Source organism: Cyrtonyx montezumae, unplaced genomic scaffold, assembly GCF_038088225.1.
Source record: "Cyrtonyx montezumae isolate F1298 unplaced genomic scaffold, pur_monq_1.0 scaffold_11, whole genome shotgun sequence".
NCBI classification, from domain to species: domain Eukaryota; kingdom Metazoa; phylum Chordata; class Aves; order Galliformes; family Odontophoridae; genus Cyrtonyx; species Cyrtonyx montezumae.
Window position 1 is genome coordinate 14,838,632 of NW_027071837.1, and position 24,979 is coordinate 14,863,610.

At 39.4% G+C, this 24,979-nt stretch overlaps 1 protein-coding gene across 1 annotated transcript in view; it reads left to right on the top strand.

The window, feature by feature from the left end:
* TENM1 (teneurin transmembrane protein 1) overlaps positions 1 to 24,979 on the top strand; it is a 302,504-nt gene that overhangs the window by 218,444 nt on the left and 59,081 nt on the right. Inside the window, exons 16-19 of the mRNA XM_065729661.1 lie at positions 9,271 to 9,487; positions 16,294 to 16,413; positions 18,121 to 18,382; positions 21,043 to 21,310. Coding sequence (XP_065585733.1) covers positions 9,271 to 9,487; positions 16,294 to 16,413; positions 18,121 to 18,382; positions 21,043 to 21,310 — 867 coding nt within the window. The remainder of the gene's footprint in view (positions 1 to 9,270; positions 9,488 to 16,293; positions 16,414 to 18,120; positions 18,383 to 21,042; positions 21,311 to 24,979) is intronic.

The window sequence follows — 24,979 nt, forward strand, 5'->3', positions numbered from 1 at the left end:
CAGTACCAGAAGAGCCACAATATTCCTCGCAAGCTGTTCTCAAAGTATTCTTCCTGTCTTTTTAGGAATGCTTTATTTATTAGAGTGTCAAGGAGAGCTGTTGCTTCCCCCACTTTTATTTGTCCCCATTGGCTCACCCCATACTCGGAGCGGTGCAGGTTTCTCAGTCAGACTGTGAATGCATCTGCCCTAAACATGGTTGTGTTCTCCCTTAGACTGTATACTGGGATGTATACTATTTAATTGTGTCACACTTACAGAACATTTCAGTGTCTTGAGTGAGATCTTATGCCTCAGCATTGAGTCAGAACTTAGTATACTATTTGTCTATTTTCTTCCAGGTCATTGATAAATCAAACTTGATTGAGAGCCAAGAACTGAGGTCACTGTGGGACCTCAATAGAAACACTGTGACTCAGTGATGATTCCTCATTTGCAGATATATTTTGAGACCTTCTGATTTTGTATCCTGTGGGCTCTAAGACCATGCTGTCCTTTGGCAAAGGCTTCCTCATTTCTGAATCCCATTCAAATTCACCTTATACCTCTCTCATCTTTCCTTTCTTACCTTATTTCCAAGAGCACTGACAACCATGTCTCTGCCCACTCTCCCTGCTCCTCTATGCTGGTGTGTATCCCTCTTACACAAGGTCCCACAGCTGGGATCTCTGCCCCCCACCTGCTCTCCCATCTGTCTGGTGCTCTCCCCTGCTGTCCGAGCCTCTGACTCACTCACATACATTCTTAAATCTGACCACAAAAATCCTGCTTTCCCTGTAATGTATGTAAAGCATTTTCTGATACACTCTGAACTGGCTCCATATAAACCGTGCTGCATTGTGATTTTCTATGCTTTATATTCAGCAGTAAAGGTGAGTTATTGAAAGAGTTGGCAGTCTTAACTCTAAATCTCCTTGAATTTGTCAGTTTAAGGCAGACACTTAACATCATTTCACTGCAGGTTTTTAAAAGTAATTTTCTTTTTCTTTTTTAATGGTAACATAACGTGTACTAGGACAACTCTGTTGACGTTACAATTAGAGATAAGTGCAGAGAGAATTATTTAATTAATCTGACTAGTACAGATGGGCTAAATGTAATTAAGTTTTCTTCACAATCGATATTATATAAGAAAAGGAAATTATATGTACATATTAAAAGCACTTCCCTTTATATATTAAGTTCATGGGACTTGATTTGGACAAACATAAATTGGAAGAATATCCCTACAGTCGTTGGAGTTATACCAGTTTTAATTTTACATGAGATCAGAAGCTGACTCCTAGTGTTTCAGAATTTGTGTGCTTAAAGAACCATAAAAGCAAAACAAGAGGAACGAGGTGTGACATTATCTGCTAAGTCCCACTTGCCGTGAGGTTGTGCCAGAGACTATGAGAATATTATAGTGGCATAATGAGTTCCCATCCATCAGACTACGTTGCAGCTTTAGGTTTATAGAGGTGGAGCCTGTTAGGTTTTTGCCTGCAGTTGCGGTGAGCTAAGAGCATGCACTTAGCAAGTTACCAAAACTCAGCTGGCAGATAGTCACTTCATAAGCAGTTAGTTATGAGAGGATCACATTCAGGCAGCAACATGTAGCCTGCAAGATCATGTCCCAGACTTTATTTAGTGCCATGCGTATCCAAATCACGGTATTCTTATCATCTAAGAAAGGTCTTATTTATTGCAGTCACGTTTAAATCAAGAATTTCTGTATCAGCTCTTATGAGGTGTTTTGTGCTTTGAGGTCTTTAGGAAGAAGTCACAACCAAAGAGCAGAGTTGTGGTAATGCTGAACAAAAGCTACTTCAAGCAAATTCTAATTCCAGCAGTTGCTCAGCGTAATAATTTTGTGTAGTTTCTGGTAGATTTATTAAACAGTACTTTCAGAGTCTGAAAACCTTGCTACTATATCAAAATACATGGTAGAAAAGAAATGTGTCATTTTAATATAAGAATGGAAGAGTTATAAGTGGTTCCAACTTCAGAGATTAAATGATCTCTTTTGTTTGGCATGACAAAGTGTTAGCATTATAGTGTGGTCTGTAGTAACAGCACAGGAGCTTTAGAGGGGAGGAAGCCTTAAACACAGAGCTGCTGTGTGAAAGCAAAGCACAAGTGTGCTCATGTGCACCCCAGCTCTGCAGGCACCAGGTCCCACACCAGGGCAGTTGTCCCTGATGGCGATGTTCAGTACCATCTGCAGGGAGATGTTTCTTTTAGAGCCCTGTTAGTATGCACAGTACTCACACCCTGATTGTATCAGAGCATCACCATTCTCTTTCATCACTCTCTGTTAGCTTTTCCCTCCTTGCAGACTTAAGGGCATGTTTACCTGTTCAAATATCACTATAAATACCATTGGAAAGGTCTTAGCATTATAACAGATGTGCAACGGCATGGTTTGCACTTGCTCTTGTGGAGTACACCTGCAGTCTGTTAGCACAGTGATGTCCATTAAATAACAGCAAGACGTCAAGACGTCCTTTGCAGTGGGGTGTGCCTTTCCCCCACCACAGCTTTCCTCAGCAATCAGTTCCCCATTATTCTCACTCTTCTGTTATCATGACTGACATGATTTCATTTTCAACTTGTAAGATGAGCATCCTGCTCCTTTGAGCAGGTCATTTTCTCTTGTCCTGACATCGTCCTCTACTCTCTTTGGGAGCTTTGGTAGCTCCAGGAGGTTGCTTAGAAGCACTCTGCTGAGCTCTGTGCACGTGAGCACCAGTGTCCCGTGGCTGCAGAGTCGGAGCTGTGGGTTGTGTGAAGAGCTGGGCACCACCAGCCTGCCAACCACTCTTCTGCTCCTCTTGCCTGTGCTCACCTTGCTGCTGCACATGTGGGTCATCACTATAACCTCAAAGATACAGCCTGTCATCCCCTTTAATTTCTCTGATACTCATCTCTGTTTTAAATTTGCTTGGATCACTTTTCATCATTTTTTTTTTCTTTCCTGAATCAATCTTGGCTGTTTTTAAGGAAAATACTATTTACCGCAAGCTTTGAATTCACTTCCAAATACCCCTTCAGTCACTTCAGACAGTTATTGTAGCTTTCTCCAGGCTTTTCCAAGCACAAGAAAACATATGACTCAGCACAGCCTTTGGTAGATAGACATTGCTGCTAAAATATTGATGTATTCCTGACCCATCCATTGGCATTTTAATAACCTATCCGTCACAGGGATATTGAGTCCGTATATAAGTAATATGCTATTATTACACAATATAAATAATACTGATGGGAATGGTTTTCACTGTTGCTGAACAGCGAGGGCTCCCCTGGGATGCTTAGGTTCTGAAAATCGTTCTCTGATATATTTGCACTCTCCTGCGTGTGGAAGGCCAAGCACTACTCCTGCCCATTGAATAGAACACTGAGCAGCCTTTCCAGAGATAAAACATTGAGTTTCTTGTCCTTACACAGCAGCAGCATTCTTACTTAACAGCCTCATTCTTTGCTGCATTCTACATATTACAGCTGGAATTTGAGGAGACGTTTGATTAATGCATTACAAATAAGCAGCAGTCTCGTTAATGTTGCTGCTGCCTGTCCCCTCCCCAAGTTCCTCTTTGATTTAGTTCACCCAGATTGCTGGCAGCCCTAATTGGGCTTAACTGAGCCTGTGGTTAAACAAGTTGGCACAGGCATTGTTTAAAGCTTACTTGAAATCTGTAAAAGAAAGCAAGCAAATGTAAGTTGAAGACTCCTGTGGATTTTTCTTCACAAACAACAAAAGTGTTGGGCAATTGACTATTTGAGTTTAATTATTGGAAAGCTCAAATCCCTCAAGATGTGAGAATTTCAGTGTTGAGTTTTTTACGTTGTCGCAAATATGAAGTTCAGAGAACAAAATCTGTTTACTGAAGGGATAAACTTGCTGCTCTTTTTGCTTTCTGTGAAAATGTTCTGGAGGTTTGCTTTCAGAGCTCCATCCCTGCCTTGCACTCATCAGGATCTGTACAGAGAGCTAGAGCACTTACAGAGGCACCACTGGGTCACTGCAGCAGTGAAAGCACAGGGCACTGGTACTGCTTCTATTAAATGCAATATACTGCTTGGTGATGGTCTTGATATTCATGAGAGTGAGCGCATACATTTCTTGGTACATGTGTTTGTGAGTATCCCTGCACACATGTGCAAGTGAAGTCTAAGCATATAGGCTGCTACATGCAGCATTCTGGTTTTTACAGTAAATATAACACCTCAAACCTAAAGTAGAGAACTTTAGCAGTGCCTTCTCCATGTATGAAAAAGCTTCAAGGGATAAGAACTGTGCTCTTTGAACTTTAAAGCAGAAGAATAGCGATTTTTATAACTATTTGCATTTTGCTGCCGCCATTTGATAATGGGGGCAGATTATTAAAATCTGCAGTAACCCAGTAAAGTGGGAGGTAGAATCCAATTGAATTTGGCATTTCTGTATCCAGCCAATAAAACCTCAGAGTAGTTTAATAGAAAAGAAGCTCTGGTGAAAGTTACTTTGCATTGGTGAGCTGGGAAAGGGACCACTGCCGCACTGGGAGCTGCTCTGTTCCAGTTCTTCTTTCTCAGTCGCCTTCCCAGTGTCACTCCAATGTCTTCGTTGTATTCTGCCACCTGGAAACCAATTGTGAACACCAATACATTTTCAGCATCATGTTGTTACAGCACAAATTGCAAGTAATTCAAGGGTTGATGAGAAGACTCAAAAAGCCAGGAATTTAAAAGTTGATGGCATAGAGATGTTCATACCAGATGTAAAATATTTCACTTGTTCCACTGCCTTTCTATTAGCTTCGTTGTTTTCTTTTTTTGTTGGACAGCATCGTGTGATTCCACTGACACAAACTTCTGACACAGTAAATATTAATGTCATTCTGTGTTGAATGTTTCCTGAAAGGATCCTTCTCCCAGCAAGGAAATGAGCAAATCTCGTCCCAGCACTGCTACAGCAGTGCAGAGAGGAGTGGTGAGGCTGAGAGCAGAGCAGCTTGTTTTGGCATGCTCTGCCTTCTCTTTGAAGTTGCTTAAATTATTTAAGAGTGCTGTGAAGCGCTTTTTATCCTCAAGTTGGTCTTTGTGGATTCTGTTTTAGCAATAATGTTGGAAGTATTTTGACTGTCTAGTTTATTTACTTTTTTTTTTTTTTTTTAAAGAAAGGTCTGTAGGTACCTTGTGCACACAAAATACCTGGAAGTTGTGAATGTGTAATTTTTGCCATCTCATGAATTTGAAATTCCTCTCACCAAAATCTGAATCACTTTATTGTATAATCTGCACTGCACTGTGAAGGTCCCTGACTGCCTTTGATATCAGATACATTTAAAAACGTTAATAGCAAACCAAAGTCGTTTGCACCTCTGTAATGTATCCTAGCCTACACCTATGCTGTGATGCACTGTTTATAATTGACAGTAAGAACTCTGACATACAGAGTCCCCTGCTGTATGAATTAGAGTCTCTGATGTTTGCAGGGGTTTGTTCATACTTCTTAGTGTTGTCTCCTGAGATGTAATAGAAACCCTGGTGTTTTCTTAACACGCTAAGTTGTTTAATAGTTGGTTCCTGATCTGAAAACTTAACACACACACACACACAAAAAACAACCCTAACAACTGTGACCATTGACTGAGAAGTGAAAATAACTTGTGTGTGCCATTTCCAAGTGAATGGGGTTATAAAGAAGATGGGTTTTTTTCTGGGTTATTTTCGTGGATTAAAAATCTCAATTTAAATAGGATTGATTTGTTGAAAACAGAACCTACACCTGCATTTACAAATTCCTTTTAACGGATATCATGCTGAATTACAGCAGTAAACAGCCAGAAGATAAGTAAAGAAAACCTTTGCAGGAGGCAGGAATATCTGATTTGTGGAATGTTCTGTAAGTGGAGGCTTCAGCTTTCAGGAGAAATAAGGCAATCTGTGTGTAAGGGAAGACTGGAACAAAACATCCTCAATAATTTTTATTGAAATAGTTCTGCTCAGAAATCACAGAACATTTCATGTCGATATTTGATTTCAGAGTTTATATTTGTGGGATTTTTTTCCTTTTAATTAAAGCAGAAGACTAATGAGCCTTAGGTGGAACAATTTAGTTTGGATTAAGAGTTCTACATTGGCCTCAAAGTAGGTGTTTTATTCTTCTACTTCAGCAAAGCGTGAGAAATTGTTTTCAGTTTTATCCAAGCAGATTTAATGTTCTGGATTCTGTTTGATTGTTTGGAAAAAAAAAAAAAAAGATAAAAAGCTAAAAGTTGCATTATTAAAACTATTATAGTTAAAAAATCTTAAATACATACTCAACATCCATTCCTTATGCTGTTAGGACAAATACCACCCAGGTTATTCAGATAGGCTTCTGCGACTTCACACTCTTCCTAGTGAGAAACCCAACCTTTCATAGCCCTGAGACACTGGAGAGGGAAATTAAACCAGATCAAGTAATTCAAGCCAAAATAACTCCATTAGCAGAATCTGCTCAGGCTTGTATGGTGGTCACTTTGCAAAGAATAGATGAAAATGGAATCTGCTCGGAAAATGGAGAACTGCTTTCCCTTTGGCTGCTTTCTTTATGAATGGCAAGTGCTTGTTGCCAGATATAAGCTGTTGACCGATGCATAAAAGAATGAGGATACTACTAGAGAAAGCAATTGTAAAGAATTTAATTGTCATCTTTATAGCTATCGATTTTCTAAGCAAATCTCCAGATTCTAATATTTCTGAGAATTTTCACTTTTGCCTCTTACATAAGTGAGAGAATCAGGTCAGCTCAGTTCCCACATCTAATAGCTTGTTGACAAGGAAAAAATTAATCAAGAGTAGCTACAGCAGAATAAATTACTCCAAAATAGCTTCCCCACAGATAGTTATTCTGGAATAAGCATGTCTTTTTAATGATTAGTATTTATTCTGCCAGACCAGTGCTTTTCAGATTTCCCAGGTTCACAGCAGTTCATGCCTTGCAGGGAGTACCTGAGCTCCTTGAAGAAGAGCTGTCACTGCTGTAGCCTTTCCACCAGTAGCATAGCATAAAAGCAAGGGATTTTACTTTATTTGTTACCTGTTCAGTTCTAGTAAAATTATTTAATATTTACAGTCTTGGAGAGTGTAGTAGTAAACCTGATGGTTTTTTTTTCTGGTCAACTCACTTATTTAGAGTATAGAGTATCTCATACTTTGGACAAAGAAAGAGGGAACAGTAAATATGGATATTTTTTTTCCATGCAATTCCATGTTTGCTTTTCAACTCAAAAAATACATTTTTTTCCTTCTTTCATAAGAGCATATTGAACTTCCCTCCTTTGGCTCATATTGTTTACCTCTCCATCCACTTCATGTGTGGCTTTGTTTAGAGTGGAGATCTCTTATTATTTCAGCTAACAGATTTCCTAGCAGATTTCAATAGCTTTTTAGATTTTCTTGAATATAAAGTGACTGCTACTCTCAAAGTCAACAAACTCAACATGGCCCTGTGAAGCTCCTTTCCCCCTGCTAGCAGTTGCCTGTTGTCTTTCAGGACTGGGAGAATATAGAAGAGCTGACCTGTAACTACGCCAGCTTTTCTAGACCTGAGGGGTTCAGATTATTGTTTTTAGCCATCTACAGTTGCCCTTGTCTCATCACAAGAACTAGCCTGAGCTATCTGATTTCCCAGCTGCAGTAGGAGAGATTTGTTAATATTTTTTGCTTAGCCAAACAATTACCTTGCTCAAGGTCAGGCAAAGATTTTCAGATTCCAGGAAATCCCATTTCATTATACTTGTTTGTTTAGTTGAGGAGCTTTTGCTTTCCTTTCAAAGTGAATATTTTATGCTGTTATTTACTGAATACTTACATAGTGCAGCGAGCTCTATTGAGAAAAGAGAAGAGTTGTCTGAGTGCTGGTCTTGCACCCATTAAAGTCAATGACAAAACTACAGCAGCGTCTTTGATAATGCAGTTTGCCCTGAGGAGGTAGGGTATTATAGGCACAAAAGTGTCAGCATGAACAGAGCAGGAAAAGTCAAAGTTTGAAGTGAAAATATCTGACAGCATGTTGATGCTGTAGCATTCCAATTTTAACACAGGGGAAATCCATACAATGTTATGATGACTCCACATTTATGCAGACTGACCTTGACAAAAATACCAAGAAGATATGTCTTTTTTGAAGGTTAAAGGATACGATGCCTCACTGTCGCCATATATGCAGTACTGTGTTTGTCAATCCAAGGAAGTTAGCAGCCAATAAGTCATGAAATGATGTTTAAGAGGATAGTTGGACGTTTTACCATACCTTATTAAATCTGACAGTTTCTGGTGAAGTATGTAATTTAGGCAATTTGGACGTCTGGGCTGCTGATAGAAGCAATTAAATGCTAATGGCCCAATTTTAAGTTTTATTTAGGTGCTTAATTTAGATTTACTTCAGTGCTTCACTTTCCTTTTAATCACAAGATTTGGACATCTAAGTAAATGAATGTCACCCTCAAATATATCTGCAAGTTTCTCCAGGAAGGAATGTAGATTTTTGAAAAATCAATTATTTCTTCTGTTTTTCATGCTCGAGGAGTGAAGGGAGGAGGAATAGATTTGTTTTCATTCACCAAATTTACTTTCCTTGAGCAAACATCCATGGGGAAGACTGCACCTCTCAGGTCACTGGGATAAAGCCTTTATCAAGGTGTGAATTTGTCTATCACTGTCTGCAAAAGGACCATAGTAACGATTCTGCCCTTTTGGGATCATCCTACTATTGCTACTGATAAATGAAAACAAACATCCTAAAGCACATATAAAGCTATTGTAGGGCTTAAAATGGAAGGTAGAAAACTGCTACAAGGATCTTTTTTACTACTACAGTAAGGATGCTTATGGGACTTATATAACATTCCAGACTTTGTTGTTATTGCAGCCTGCTTAGTGAATGTATATCCTTCACAGGTGTGAATGTACAGTAGGGACAGTGAAAGTCTATCAGAGAGATCAGCTGCCCCATGTGGCAGTATCACATAGTGATTTTCTTCTGCTGTTCTGCAGTCCCACTCTTCTCTACTCACTGGGTTCGTAACTTCTGTTTTGTCCTTGTTATGTGGGGATTTTATGAGGTGATGCAGTGTTAATAATTAGAGAGAAACACCTACCCGGAATTAAAAGTGTACATAAATGCTTTATTGAATTTGAATGTATCATAATCAGCATGCTTTCCAATTGATTAAATGCCTCCTGCGCTTTCCAGTAGTAAATGCTCTGCTTTGTTCTCAGAATCGCACAGTTTTCTGAACTCTCTATTTTCTGTTTCAGATGGCTTGACAGACTGCGTAGACCCCGACTGCTGCCAGCAAAACAATTGTTATGCAAGTCCTCTCTGCCAGGGTTCACCTGATCCCCTTGACCTTATCCAACACAGCCAACCACCTTTCTCTCAGCATCCTCCGAGGCTCTTTTATGATCGAATCAGGTTTCTTATTGGGAAGGAAAGCACTCACGTGATCCCAGGAGATATCTCATTTGAAAGCAGGTGAGTTTTCTGCTAGTCATAAGGCCTCTGAATATTGAGAGCAGCAGGGAAATTACTTAACTAGGAGAAAAAACTGTGAGATATTTGGATAAAGGAGAATTCTTCATTGGCAATCAAAAAATATTTTAAAAGACAGCAAACTTTGTAGCCCCAACAGCAGAGGGTCTTCCTTATTATGTTCTCATTGCACCCATCTAGCTCAGAAAAGCATTACAGTAATTCTACTACTCTTATTAACAAGACTGAACTACTGTGGAAGGTGAACAGTCGGGATTTCAAAAATCTCTTTGTGCTGTAAATGCACGTAATGGCAGGAAACAGAAAAATGTGTGGGATTCATGTATGCCACTCAATAGTATTTGTTCAGTATTCAGAGTAATATATTCAGCACGTGTCATTTATGTATGACCTAGCTATCTAATTAACAAACTTGCTTTTTTTAATTATGTATGGATAAGGAGTGAGGAAGTTAACCATTTTGTGTTGCAGATTATTCGTAAGCTGTCATGTAAACAGTAGTGCATGATCGTTGAGTGTTTTGGAGATTGACTTGCCCTTTAGTGGGGAAAGTGTGCAATAGGAGAGAGGCACTTACATGCTCAGAAACCCAGTAACACACGTTTTCTTGAGCATTTGAAATATAGGGACATATAAGTTTTTATGCTGTAGTTCACCTGGGAAGCTATAACTTACATGCTGACAAGGAGATCTACAAATCACCCGCATCACCTAACTATTATCCTGTCAACTAGGCCTATACATTAGATAAACCATGTTCCAGTAATAAGGGCATAAGATTCTTTTATTTTATTTTCAGGGCACAGTAAATAGCACTTAGGTTACAACCTCGACTTCACTCCGTAGCTGCACATGAATTCAATGCACTTTGTCTTCGTACTTTATTAATTATTAATAAAGTAAATATGTAAACAGAGTCTTTATTGATCTGTAATACCGAGACATTTAATCAGTATTAATAACGAAACAGGATGTTATAAATATGTAGAACAATAGGGCATGAAAATGAACTGCATGCAGAGCACCTGCCTGACAAAGCCGGGTCTCTCCGAGTACAGCACTAATGGAGCAGTGCCAGTGCACCTGGTACAAGATCCTTGGTGGCTGTACACGCCACACAGCAGACTGCAGTTTAAAACACAAGTCACCAGTGAAAGCTTTTCCTCATGGAAATGTCTCACCATGAGGTGCTTTCACAGAGGAGGTGAGCACTCAAGTCGCCTGAACGGTGTTCTGTGGCACTGCAAATGTTAGCAGCCAGATTGCACATAATCCCATCACCGTGCTTTTGTAGATATAAGGAACTGATCTTTTAAAGCTATCATTGATGGGATTTAACTTGGATTTAAAAGCTTTTCCTGAGTATTTCATTTCTTTACCCTCGTGTCTGGTATGCTTCAGGAGAATGGAGAGCATTGAAGGTCTGTGTGCGAGCAGCAGCCCGTCCTTGCCATGGTTTCATACTTCAGGCTTTATAATACAAAGGAATGTGACTTATACTTGTGCCAGTGCATTGTACACTCTCCAGATATCATTTCCTCACATGGTTAAGAAATCTGAGACCTTTGGGATTCAGATAGGGCTGCCTCTGTCTTTAGAGTTAGGGCAGTGCCTTGAGAATTGCCCTGTGCCATGTCTCCAGGGTTTTGTCAGCAGTGATCTGCAATGTACTGGGCACCCCAAGGACTTCATTGGTCTACACTTCAGTTGATCCTCACGTCTTCCAGGCTGTTGAAAAATTGCTCATCCATAAGTCAAACATTATTAAAAACTGCCAGGATTTTCCTTAAGGATGGTGGATAAGCAAGCTCTCAGAAGGAGCAGTAGCTCTGCAGCACTGTATCTGTTCAGAATCTTCCCCTGACATAGTCAGTCTGGCTGTCAGCCGTGTCTGTTCATCTTCTGGGAGTTAAGATTATTGGAAAAAGAAACATAGGTAGATTACTATTACTACTGTAAATACATCACAAATCTGTGATCCTGCCTATCCAGTGAAGACCAAAAAATACTTGGGTTTTCTAATCCCCTTTTGGCTACTGCTGAGCAGGTTCTGTCTGTGCAGTTGATATTAACTCTTGGCTGCTTGCAGTGCTCTATTTTATAGCACTAGTTGTTCAATGAGAAGTGCTGTGAGGATTCATTTGTTTCAGAGCATTGGCATCCATTCCCACTGATGCTCAAATATAGAATTTTGTGAAGCTCTATCTGGCTTTTTTTTGTTGTTTTTTTTCCTTTTTGGTCAATGGTCTCAGTGATCTCTGAGGTCATTAGGAAGATGAAAGAAGAGGTGTCTATTTCTTCAATCTGAAAACAGGTGTTCTCAGTCTTCTGCTGAAAATGACATCATGCAGTATTCTACAGTAGTGTATGTCAGTGGAATTCCAATATGAGTGATGTTTATATGAATCTCACTGTGGATAATGCCAATTTCATGTTGAATTGCTTTGAGAAATCTATCAGAAAACAGTGAAGATTATCTCTGTCCTTAAGTCTGAAAGTGTTTGGTCTCTGCCATATTCCTGGCATTTTCATCATCTGACATACTAAAACGAGTAGTTCTGACAACTGCTGGGACATCTATCCATTTTCATTGTAGACTTTATATTAGAACTAATCTTTTAAAAACTGGGCTTCTATGACATAGTGTGTTTGTTCGATGCATAAACCAAAATTAATATTAAGGAACTGATTGTTTTCATAACATGTATTTTCTTGTTATGTCATTTGTGCAAGGCTTCTGACATGCTGCTAACCTAAACGGTGACAGACTCTGAATAAATGGAAATGTGCTAGCTTACATCAGGAATTATATGATTTTGAGCCACTGCATGTAGCATGGTGTAGAGGATTAAAATGTTTTATCAACTTCCCTTCTCAGGAAGATTTTCGGCTTGTTTCTTTGCTGGGAGTTTTTAATGCATGCTGCTGGCAAGCTATTTGACTCACTGCAAATTGCCTACAAAACGGGTCCAGTGCATGGTACTGAATTAATTACCCTTCAAAGGCTGCTTACAGCAACACTGTCAGCAGGAAGAAATGAATGTACCTTACTCGCCTTTAGCTTAATTTCTCTGATTGAAGGTTTTAATCAGAAATGTAATACAGTAAATGACATCTTCTGGTAATGTGGCACTTGCGAATTCACACGTTGCTTGACGGAGCTCCACGTCTGAGCCTAATGTCTCAGCCTGAGGTGCTCAGAGAATATTGGAAACAACACACTAAACAAAAGCAGAGAAATAACAAATAAGAAGTAGCAGAGCAAGACAGAACGGTGGTAGAATAATGAAGTGCTTTACAAGCAGTGAAAGGATGCATCTAGAATTTTAAACTGCTGTTTGTATTTTAAATTAGAGATGTCAAACAGACTGCGTGGCAGAGATCAGAGAGTCACAGAGCTGAGCTCCTCACTTACACACAGAATGACCCATGAAGCGTTTACAGAGGAATTCCACTTTTTTTAGGCCACCTGCAGCCCACAAGAATCTCTGCTCTCTCTCAACTGCTCCCTCTGGAACTGAAGCTTTAGAACAGCATATCAGGGGACTAGAAACATTTTTAATACATTTGAAAACACTAAGGCAGCTTATCAGGGACTTGTTCCTTCTGAGATGCTCCTAATTGGAGAAGACATTTTAGCACTCACTATAAAGTTAAAACATTTGAGGAACCTTAAGTCCAAAATCATGCAATCTTTGTAAGTCAAGCAGCTGTAGAAGGGGTGAGTTGTTATCCCGCATGAGAAATAAAAGCAAGCCAGTCACAAATGTGTAGAATAAACCTTAGAGGCTGAGAATACAAGAGGAAAATGCAGCACGTTGAGGAGGCATAATGATGTTTAGAAGTTTCTCTATTAAAATTAAGAATAGCAGTGAGCAGTAGCAGGGTTCAAGAAAAAGGGTGAACACTGGGGCAAGGAAAGAGTGAAATAGCAGTGGAATCAAATGTGACACCACTGTGGGGAAGGTGCTCTTAAAAGCTTTGTTAAGGACAGGAATTAAGTGAGATTTTCTGCAAGCCATTGTGCTCCCTTCAGAGCGTGGCCATCCGCTCCATGAGCTGTCAGGGCCCTGGGGAAGTGGGTCAGCAGCTGCAGTGTGGGGTTGGTTTGTTACTTCCCATAGCCCTGCAGATTCACGCTGGCCATAAAGAATCTGAAAAAGGTCTTCATGCCTGCAGTAAATGCAAAAATTAGAAGTAAGCCTGATCAAATGCCTAGCTGGAGATTTAGTAGGTGTTGGTAATTCAAGAAGAGGCCAAAGAGTGAAGACTTTTCAACTTGAGTGGGCAGTAAAAAGATAGTAAATAATGAGGACAAATGCAGCAACACAAAGGAGGGTTTAGAGCATGTGAAATCTAAAAGAGTTCAATACAGATAAACGTAGAATAATGAGCTTTAGGAGTCTTTATCACATACTATAAATGTGTGTGGCTTGTAAAATATGATGAATAAAAAAAAGGAGCAGGAAGTTGAAAGATAAGTCTCTTAATATTATTTATGAATAATGAGAAGTGAATGAATAGAGGAAAAAGACTGTGTATGAAATAATGAAGACTTTGATGAGTTGTTATCACAGAAATCTGTGTGCTTGATAATATATGAGGAAGTAGTGGAGTCGGAAGATAGATCTGTGGAATGAGAAACGGTGAATGAACAAGCGGGAGTACGAGAAAACGTACTGAATAATGATGACTCCTATGAGGCTCTCTTAGACCCATATACTTTTTAAACATGGACTGCACTAATAAAAGGATTAGAAGGTGAGGGATAGGTCTGTCAATGTCAGAAACACAAGAAAACAATTGAAAACAGTAGTTACTATTCTAATATATCAAAGAATAATTGAACCTGGCTTTTCTTCTTCGGTGAGTCTTGTGAGTCTGCTGAGACATGCACGAGTTTGGTTGCCTTCAGTAGAGCAGCAGGTTTTGCCCACAGCTCGGGCCACAGCCGACTTGGTTAATGGAGGTAGCAAAACAGCGTGTACTGACATCAGTGCAGCATTTCCCATTCTTCTGAGAACTCTCATCAACTTTGCTTATAATTACTTCCTTTTTATGTCTAGGGGGCATAGAATTTTAATAAAAACTGTGGGGAACGGCACACTCTCAAAGGGGTTACTTTTTACTAGTTGTGTTTTCTCAGGTTGTAGTCAGCTCAATTTGATGATATCATAGTGATAAATCGTTGTTCTGTCAAATGGCTTTGTTTTTTACAAAACAAGCCCTGATTTTTGGAAATCTATGGTCTCTAATTCACATATATGATTTCACTGGATCAAGATCAATTAGTCTCTCAGGGATATTTCTTAAATTTATATACAGACTCTTAAATAATTTTAATTCAAGGACCCACGTTTTTCCTTTAGGTTACGTTTTCACACCACAAAGTTGGCGTGTGCCTATAGAGGTCTGTTGTGAACTTTCAACTTGAAAGGAAGACATTACAATGTCTAAATTTATGCTTATTGGTTATCATAAATAATTAATACCAGTTGTCTTTATGGGCATCCTAATGTTTTTGACCCTACATGTCCTAACAAAATACTTCTGCCTACACTGTTCGGTTCACTATATGAAACCATATTTCCACAAAATATGTGCAGTTGTATCATTAGATCCTAAAGCCTGGATCCTTGCAGATGGCAGAAATGTGCTAATGTAGAATAGCTGAGGGCATGGGGCAAAACACGGGAAGGTATTTCAGTGGAATATAGATGTGTAAGCCCTTAGAAAATCTCACCAGGTCTTAATATGCATAATGAGGATATTTCATATATTATTCCTCATCCTTGATGATGTTTTTCTCCTTTATTTTTCAGTCTTTGAATATATAAGCAAAAGCTAAGAGAGCATTGTAAGGTAACAGTCTTAAAAGACAACAGTATGGATTTATCTTGAACAGTAGGAAAAATTGTCAGGAGTAAAGGACTCATACAGAAAGATTGGAGTGAGTTACCTGGAGAGGATATAGACAAGCATCTGTCTGAACTAATGCAGGCATAGTTAATCTTACCTGAGGCAAAGGAATGGACAAGATTAAGTCTTGTATTTCCTTTCAGCTCTCATTTTCTATGAGTTTGTCAGCCTACATTTGGACCTACTTAACACTGAGTTCACTTTCCTACCTGTTGATTTTTTGGTGCACTCTGCTGTGCTGCCGTATTTCAACCTCTTTACTGGAATGGGAAGATTTTTATGCTGGAAAATGGCTGCAAGTCCAACATGTACTAGAGGAAATTCTGAAGGCCGTAAGCTGTTTAGGTGCTCTTTAGATCTACCTATGTTACTTTCTGAAAGTTACTTTCTGCAGTTGAACTGTGATCACGTGTCTCACTGTTGCCTTACCACCTTAGTTTAGTTGTTTTTTTTTTCTTAACAAGTAGCGATGCCCTATTCTTAGTTGCAGAGGAAGAGGTTTCATTCTCCTCTTTCACAAGTCATTGCCACCAGATCTGCAGCAAACTAAATCATGCTATCAATGAATCCTTTGCATCGGTATTCAATGGTAAAATAAATGGTGTCCTGAAATATAGACAGAAATGGAAACATATTCTTGAATCACTAGTGATTCATAGGGAAGCCTGTGTGTCTTCTTCATGACATGATGTTTTTCAAATCAATCTTTTGGGATTGCTTGAATTTTCATTCTAAATCAAGTCATGATGACATCGTAGCAGTTCTATCTGTTTGGGGCAGAAGTGTAGCTAGCTCAGTTTCTGAAGTCAAAACCCTTCTCACTGTCGTGGTGGGTCTGACATTGTTGCCTCTACTTTTTCTCCTAACAGACGTGCATGTGTCATTCGTGGACAGGTGATAGCAATAGATGGAACACCTTTGGTTGGAGTGAATGTCAGCTTTCTACACCACAATGAGTATGGATACACCATCAGTCGACAAGATGGAAGGTGAGATATTTATGTACAGTCTAGATTTTTATAGTTAGGATCGATCTACCTCCACCTGTTCACGTGCAAAATTCTTATGGAGATCACTGCTCAAAGTGTGGATTCAGGATGGCATCTGACTCTCTGCTTTGGGAGCATAACTGTGAGAGCCACCTGTGGTAAAGAACCAAAGAAGAAAGGGAAAAAGAAAAAAAAAATAGAAAAGAACTGAACAGAATCAAGATTAGTGGCATTCAAACGCGTGGAGTCAAAATCTGACAGTAGTGCTGCACCAGCACATCCTTGACATTTGAAAATGTTCAGTAGTCAGGCTTTCCAGAGAATTCTGTCTTCTTTCTTTTTTCTGTCCTTAGATGTAAATCTCCCAAGTAGTTTATTGAAGTGTCAATGAAGTTAACTCCTTTAGCTGATCACCTAAGCCATACGTGTAAGTCTGGGGACAGAATCTTCACAGAGACAGAACAGTCACATTGCTGCTCTGCATCCTGTCCTGCACTGTTCCCTCCCTTCCCCAACTTAATATAGGACTGAGTTTAGTTCACAAAGACAGATGAGTCCCTGTATATTCTACATTGCACTGCAGGGTTGGCTACCATTTGCAGTAGGATCGTGATTTACTCCTGAACTTCAGTTGGATTAAGCTTATATTGGCTTCATCTTTCTTGGCTGTGTTACAAAAGACAAGAAGTCAGAAGCTATCTTCCAGCAAGGAAAGAGTATAGTTTGTCACTGATTTTTGTTTTGTTTGTTTGCCTTGGTCACTTTATAATCATAAGGACCATGAGTATTTATTTTACTTTACTTTCTTGACTTTCAAATCACACCACTGAATGTTAGTAATTACCATTTCCTATTTACTCTAGTATGCATAAGATTGTTGCATGGAAATATGCTACCTGTATTTTGGTGTGAATGTAATCGGTGTCATTTGAGAAATGTGATGAGATATGCATAATTAAGCCTGACTTCTTATCACAGTTTGTTACCATCAAAAGTCTCAGTAATAGATGCATTCAACAATACAGACAGTGAAGTATCTATTTGCGTATCACCTTCTGTTGCTCAACTGTGGGTGTCAGAAACTCAGAAATATAAGACTCTGTGTATCTTGCCTTCTGTGTCCCACTGCTTTGCAGCCCAGATATGCCAAAGGTGCTTCACAGTAGCTGCCAGAAGTTCACCTGCCTTATTTACAAGAGCTGATTCATTGCTCAGTGCAAATAATCCACAATTTTCCCAAGATCATATCCTGCATAGAGAGGGCTCTTACTCAGTGTACTCAACCTTTTTCTCCTGCAACTTTTACCAAATGGTAAAAGGATATGTTAAGAAAGAAAAGGCCTACCAGGCTGTTAGGCTTCTTATTCTGCAAACTGTAGCCACAGACTAAAAGTGTCCCTTTCCTGGGCTAGGGATTTCTTTTCCTATAATCCAAATCAACTGAGTCCACACTCTTGTTACAGATGACTTGTTATTATCAATTCAATTTGATAAGTAGAGGGGAGGGAGACAGAAACTAACTGTACAAAGGTGAAGCTTCTTCATGAATACTGTGGTAACATCGGGAAGATATACTGGAATGATTTTCCATGGTACATTAAGGGCTGTAATAAGCAATATAAAGTTTTGGTTTGTGATGCCCTGGAAGTTCTGGTAATGTGATGATAGAACAAGAAGAAACAAAGAATTTTGTTTTGTCTTTTCCAGTTTTGACCTTGTGGCTGTGGGAGGCATCTCCATCACCCTGGTTTTTGACAGATCTCCTTTCATATCTGAAAAAAGGACTCTTTGGTTGCCTTGGAATAGATTTATCATTGTAGACAAAGTTGTAATGCAAAGAACGGAATCAGATTTGCCATCTTGTGATGTCAGTAGTTTCATCAGTCCAAATCCTATTGTACTCCCTTCACCCCTTACAGCATTTGGAGGGTCCTGTCCAGAAAGAGGAACGGTTATTCCAGAGCTACAGGTAATGAAAATACTTTTACATTAACAATTTAAAAAATGTGTTTAGTTGCTGAACAAGTTCTAAACAATGTTAAAAAATGACCATTCCTCACCTTCATTAATGTAACCTTCACAATTATTTGGTGATAGTGATGTGGAAACATTCCCTCCTGTGATGCAAATAGCAGTGAATTTTCACACTGAAAGCTGAACAAATCTGCCTGTTAAACTTGCTCCCCCAATTACTCATGTCGGTTTCATGACAGTTTTATCCAACTTTTCTACCTAAGGCTTACAGTTTTCTGCTCAGTATGCATTAACACAGGAGCACACAGACCCCAGATTTACACCAGTTTAAAAAAAAAATGCATTTCACTCAAATCGGTTGTCAGAATTGAATTCAAAAGTTGCAGTTTCATTCTTTGCAACCAATTTGTAAAGATGGTGTATGATAAGTATTCGCCGTTCATATTCTGCTTTAATTTCTTCTTCTGTGAAAACACTGGTACCAGGTAGGGAGCAATTAACTGTTGTGATGTTACTTGTCACAGTGATGTTAGCATAGATCTCTTTAGTACTGTTACAAAAGACTCTTTTCTCTTTCCTTCCATTTTGTTAATATTTTAAAATACTTTATTCCTTCACTCAGAATAGAAGAAGGGAATGGGAAGTCTTGCTGTGATTTATTTTTGAAATCCCTATTTATTTATAATAACACACAAAATCATCCCTGAATTACAGATCAACAGTACAACATCACCATACATCAGTGTGAGACATTCCACACCGTTCTGTAAAGACTGCAAGGGATTTTTCATCTGTTCACATCCTCTAGCTCTTTACCATGCCATCTCCAGCAATACAATAGCTGTTTTTTTAATCTTTTTCTTTTCAACATAGGGCTATTTTAATATGATCGTTTGGATTGTTTATATTTAAATGTCTTTTCCTCTTGAGTCTTTTTTATATGTTTAGAACCACTTTGTAATTAATCTTGCCTTTAACTGCTCTTAATTAAGGTGATGTATGTGTAATACCCAGTAAGATAGAACTAACCAGTTTTAGGTCATGTTGATCTGCACTGCTTTGTGCATGTTGTTTGTGCAATTAAAGTTCAAGCAGTAAGGTCAGAGGCAGATCTTGGTTCAGCCAGCTGATGGCATTCACAAAACATATTAAGTGAAAGTAACGGACATCAATTAAGAATAACTGACGTGTACCAGTAAGAAAAAGTGGGTTACATTACTCCACATGAGGTCTTCCTATTAGTTTCCTTAAAACACTGAGGTACACAAAAATGCAGTCTACTCAGAGGGATCTTGACCCCTGTCTATTTTTCAGCATTGGAGGGTCATTAGAGTGTCAACTTGTATTGTACGGTACTGGGAAAAGAGCGAAAAATAACCCAAAATAATGGGAGAAGGAGATACATTAGCATGTATTAATGCATGAATATTTTTCCTGCTTTTCTATTAAAAATAAGAAGATGTCAGATGTATGACAGAGGGGGCAGCTGGGATGTCAGCGGGAAAGAAGGGGAACACTGCAAATCAGGAACAACAAAGGGAGCAGGATTTCCCTGGCAACACTGCCTTTTATATGCGGAAAGGACAAGTGCTGGCAGGCCTCCGGCGGCACTGCAGCAGTCCTGTGGCAGTGATACAGTTGCGGTATGTAAATAGGAATGTTGTGAAAGTGAAGAAATGTATTGTTACACAAGATGGGAAAATGGAGATATAAACAAGAGAGTTTGCATTTTTCGGAAGGGAACTGATTTAACGTTGTGACAGTCTGGCTTGTTAGTACTGAAATTCACTACAATCATTGACCTTTTTAAGGTTTTCAGTGTTCAGATTTTCAGAGGCTTTTGAGCTACTGTGCTGGCATCCTTTGGGAAGCTGCTCTCCTCTCTTGCCTGCTCCTCATCACAGCCCTTCCTACAAGAGCTCCTTTCCCTCAAGAGATCACAAGAGCTAGATCCCTTGTTGTAGCTCCAAGGCCCACGCCATTCAGAAGGTCAAGCCAAGCTTCTCCTTTTCCCACACAAGCTCACGGTCTTTGCAGTCCCTCTCATTGCTAAGGGCTTATCTTCACAGCAGCCAGGAAGTGATACCACCCCGCATGGACAGGGCCACGCCAGCTCTGATCTGAGAGATTGAGACAGTAGCACTGAAGGTAAAGCTAAAACACTCATCCAGAGCATTTCAAGCTGCAACACTTATTACCAGAGAGGTGATATTTGCTCCTCGGTGGGTAAAGATGAAGAATTTTAGGAAGAGGTTCTTCATCAAAATTGATGGACCACCATCCAGATTAAGTTTTCAGTGCTGGAGAGGCTGTGGATGCTCCATCCCTGGAGGTGTTTCAAGACCAGGTAGAACATGGACCTGGGCAACTCAGGAGAGTACGAGATCTGGAGGTTGGCAGCCCTGCCTGCGGCAGGAGGGCTGTAACTCGATGATCCTTGGGGTCCCTTCCAACCCAAGCCATTCTGTGGTTCTGTACTGCACTGCTCAGAACAACACAGAAGAGATCAGTTTTGTAAGTGGCACTGTGTTCATGTCAAGACTGTGAAATGCAAAGTAAATTTATGTTGTTATTACAAATAAATAAGTGCATTTTTCTTGGCTGTACATATAATATTGTATGTCTTTTTGTTTTGTTTTGTTTTGTTTTCCCAAGGTGGTTCAGGAGGAAATCCCAATCCCTTCTAGTTTTGTGAAGCTGAGTTATCTCAGCAGTCGAACGCCAGGATATAAAACTTTGCTGCGTGTTATTCTGACACACACAACCATCCCTTCTGGAATGACAAAGGTACATCTGATCATTGCTGTTGAGGGACGCCTGCTTCAGAAATGGTTTCCTGCTGCTGCCAATTTGGTCTACACGTTTGCCTGGAATAAGACAGATATATATGGACAGAAGGTTTCTGGTCTGGCAGAAGCTATGGGTATGTAGAATCACCTTGCTATAAGCAAAAACACTAACACACATGAAGGCCAGAAAATATAGCTTATACCTTTTGTTGCCACGTTTACATTTTTTTGAATCAAATGCCTCTTTCACTGAAGTGACTCGTGGTTTCCTAGGAATATTTATTTTCTTGTTCCTCCGATGTCATCTTTCCAATTTAATCAATTTGAAAATCCCCTTTTCCCTCTGAGAATGGCTGTGTACTAACGGCATTATATTCAGCTGTCTTTGTTTTTGAATGTTACTTTGAATATGACCTTTGGTGTGTCATTGTTTCTGTCATTTTTTGGCTGTGACATTTAGAATGTCATTTCCACTTAGGGTTTACAAAATTCTAACATTCAGGCATTCTTTCTTTCTACATTTCATGTCCCTAACAGTTAAAACTTCTTGATTGGTTGCTTAAAGGTATTTATAAGAAAATGATCAGGTTATGTAGACTTTATTTACCAAGCAGCTGTTCTGAAAAAGTGCAATTTGTTTAACCAACCATTTTTTGTTTTGATTTTCATTATTTGATTTGGCTCGCTGTTTCTTTTAATTGATTCTGTGTTCTGCTGATTAATTGGTTCTGTTTCCTAATGGACTAATCCTGCAGATGCTTTCTATCAAGATTATTTATCATATCAGCAAAGCTTAGAGCGTTGAATGAGTCCTATTCACTTCTGTAGTAGTTCTGGTTTGCTTTTTAGGTCAGGGGGATAACAGCAAGAGTCACTGGCAGGATCAGGCAATAAAACAACAGCGAGGACTACATGGAGCTGTCCATCCTCTCAAGGGGCATGCCTCATTCCAGAAAGCAAAGTGCTAATGAGAGGGGGGGCAGCCAGAAGCCTTGTTTAGGACCTGTGGTGTTGTCTGTGCAGACAGTGTGCCTTCAAGTTGGCCCGTGCAAAGCCAGGAGGAGACATCTGGGCTGTGCTATCCCCAGCAGCTCCCGGCACATCTCGTACCTGACTGTTATCACATGCACTCAGGCAGTCTGCACGGCAGCTGTGTGGATAGGAGATGGGAGAAAGGAGGGCAACAGCACTTTCATTTCTGCCTGGAGAATGGTGCAGATGTAGTTGTTGGTGTCATAAAGGATTATGTTAGAAACAAAAATAGCAAGTGTGACTTTATGCATCATGAAATGCATGTAGTAATCTATCGGCAAACAAGGAGCCTATTCTAGGACAGCAGTCCCACAGCCTATTTAAACCAATAGAAGTGCAGGCTGCTGCCAGAAGGAACATTCCCGTGGTCCTTCCTTCTCCCCTGGGCCACCACTCACATACATTTGATCATGAAATGAGCCAGATCAGGAACAAATTTAGCTGAAAACTGAAGCCACCAGAAAATAAGTGACAGATTTTCAGCTTCATTGGTTTCCTGATCTGCTACAAAAGCTAGTGCTGAGGTGCAGGTCTTCTCATTTCAGCTGAAGCTCACACATTACAATTGGCCTAAAGCAATCAAAGCTCCATCCTTAGCACAAGGCATGCTGAGTGCTGCATTATCCCATCTGCCTCTGATCTACCACATCTGGTTCAAACCTGCAGAAGGATGGACAGCTTTACTAAGGGAATGGTCAGGCACTGGCACTAGCACAGAAGAGCTCTCTGAACCTCTGGATTGGTGTGTGGCAGGGAGCAGGAATGTGCTTTGCAGCTTATCTTGTGAAACTCCCCTGCTGGGCATCAAACCTAGTCTTAGCCCATATGGACAAATTTCTGCTAGTGTTTTGCAGTGAGGAAAGGTGTTGAATGGGTCGTTGCTTTCACTTATTCAGATTATACAAGTCCAAAAATAAAGCAGAATTCCAGCATGCCCTTTGGCATTCCCACTGGCGATCAGGCAGGGGCAGTAGGGTGCCAGGGGCTGTCTGGACAGTCTGCCCGTTCCCTGTATCAGGTCTTTCTCAGTGCATGTTAACTCTAACCCACTGGAGGTGGAAAAGTTCAGTATGCCAGTGCCCTCTAGATCATTTAAGAACCTTATAATGATCCTCAAGATCAGTACATGCCTGGATGTTAAAACGATTGAAATAAAATACCTAAATCTTATGAAATAATACTGCATGTTCTCACATTAGAAATAGATATTTAAATATGATAAGGCTTGTAAAATGGGGCAGGATAGCAACTTCTTGATCATTTAATTGGGGGGGGGGGGTAATTTATTTTTTTTTAATCTTTGGCTTACTTTAGTCATGCTTCTTGCAAAATAAGATCAAAAATATCTTTTGAGAGAACTGTTAGCATGCTTTGTTAGATTGTAATAAAGTTTTAATCTGATGCACTGTAGTACTCAGGGGCCTATATCTGCATCTGTTATTATAAATTTTGTCAAAATAATTTTCTCTGCCAGTGTATTACCAATATTTAATAATGCATTCTGTTCAAATTTCATTTTAATTAAATTAAATTGCAGCAGGTTGAAGTCCTGGAACTCAGGAATATAACCATCTGCCTTTGGTTTTATAACTACCATAAACATCTTTATTCTTCTTCAGGGTTATCGACAGAAATTATCATGGAATCATTTACAGGAAAGATGACTTCGAGTACACTTCATTACAAATATGATTTTGTTTAAATTTGTTGGGGAAATGTTAGCTGCTGTTTAAATAGTCCAGAAGTCTTTAACAAGAGACCACTTTATTTTCTCCAAGTAACAGCAGAGCTGATAAAATAGGAGTTCTTGTTGTTCTAAGTAAAAAAAAACATAATGTGAATGTTAACACCAACCCTCCATGGTACAGTTGGCATGCTGCTGTAATTCAGCATAGGAAGAGGGAAGATTTCATAGAAACATCAGTAAATCCTCTGGCGTGGTCAATCTTAAACCTGCAAGCCACTGCATCCCCCAACAGCAGCAGGGAGCAGTGTGCTATGTCTTAACACTCCTGGATGCAAATATAAGCTCTTGAGCACAGTAGTCCTAGGTCTTCTCAGTTTATTGTTCTACCCGTTACTTTTGTTGAGTTATATTTGTTGTTCAAAGTAAGATGCTGATAAGTACAAATACTTCAGGAGAGGTTGAAGTAGAAGTTGCTGTCATGGTTAATCAGATCATGTATTTTTTTACCTTTATTTTGGAACAGTAACAACAGCCCTGAAAGAGTGATGTGACAGTGCTAACAAATTATTCTTGATTCTTCTAAATAATTGTATGAAAATAATAGATTTTTGGTACAGGTGATTTCAGTAAATCTTTTGAAATCCATTTTAAGGCTACAGCTGCTCTTGCTGGCTGTTAATGTCCAAAAAGATAGCTGCTGCAATTCTTCTCCTTCATGCAGTGAAATCTCAGTCACCTCATAAAAAAGTTATAAATGAAGTTGGCCAGAAAGTAACACTCCACTATGAGGTTAAAATTGAGATTGTCATTTCATTTACAAAAATCACAGCATTTTTCAAAAGCTGCCAGACACTGATACTTACCTTTCAAGCACAGTCACTTGACTGACTTTGTAGTTGCTATGCTTCACCTTGATTATTTTGCATGCAAAACAGTTGATAGGAAATGTTAATGGATGGCACATTAGTGCCTCCATTTAGATGGCTTGGGACACCCTACGTTAAGATTATTCCATTATTTCTTTTAGCATAAACCATCCTAAAAATTCCTCGCATGCCGAATAGACTTCTGTCATAAATAAGTA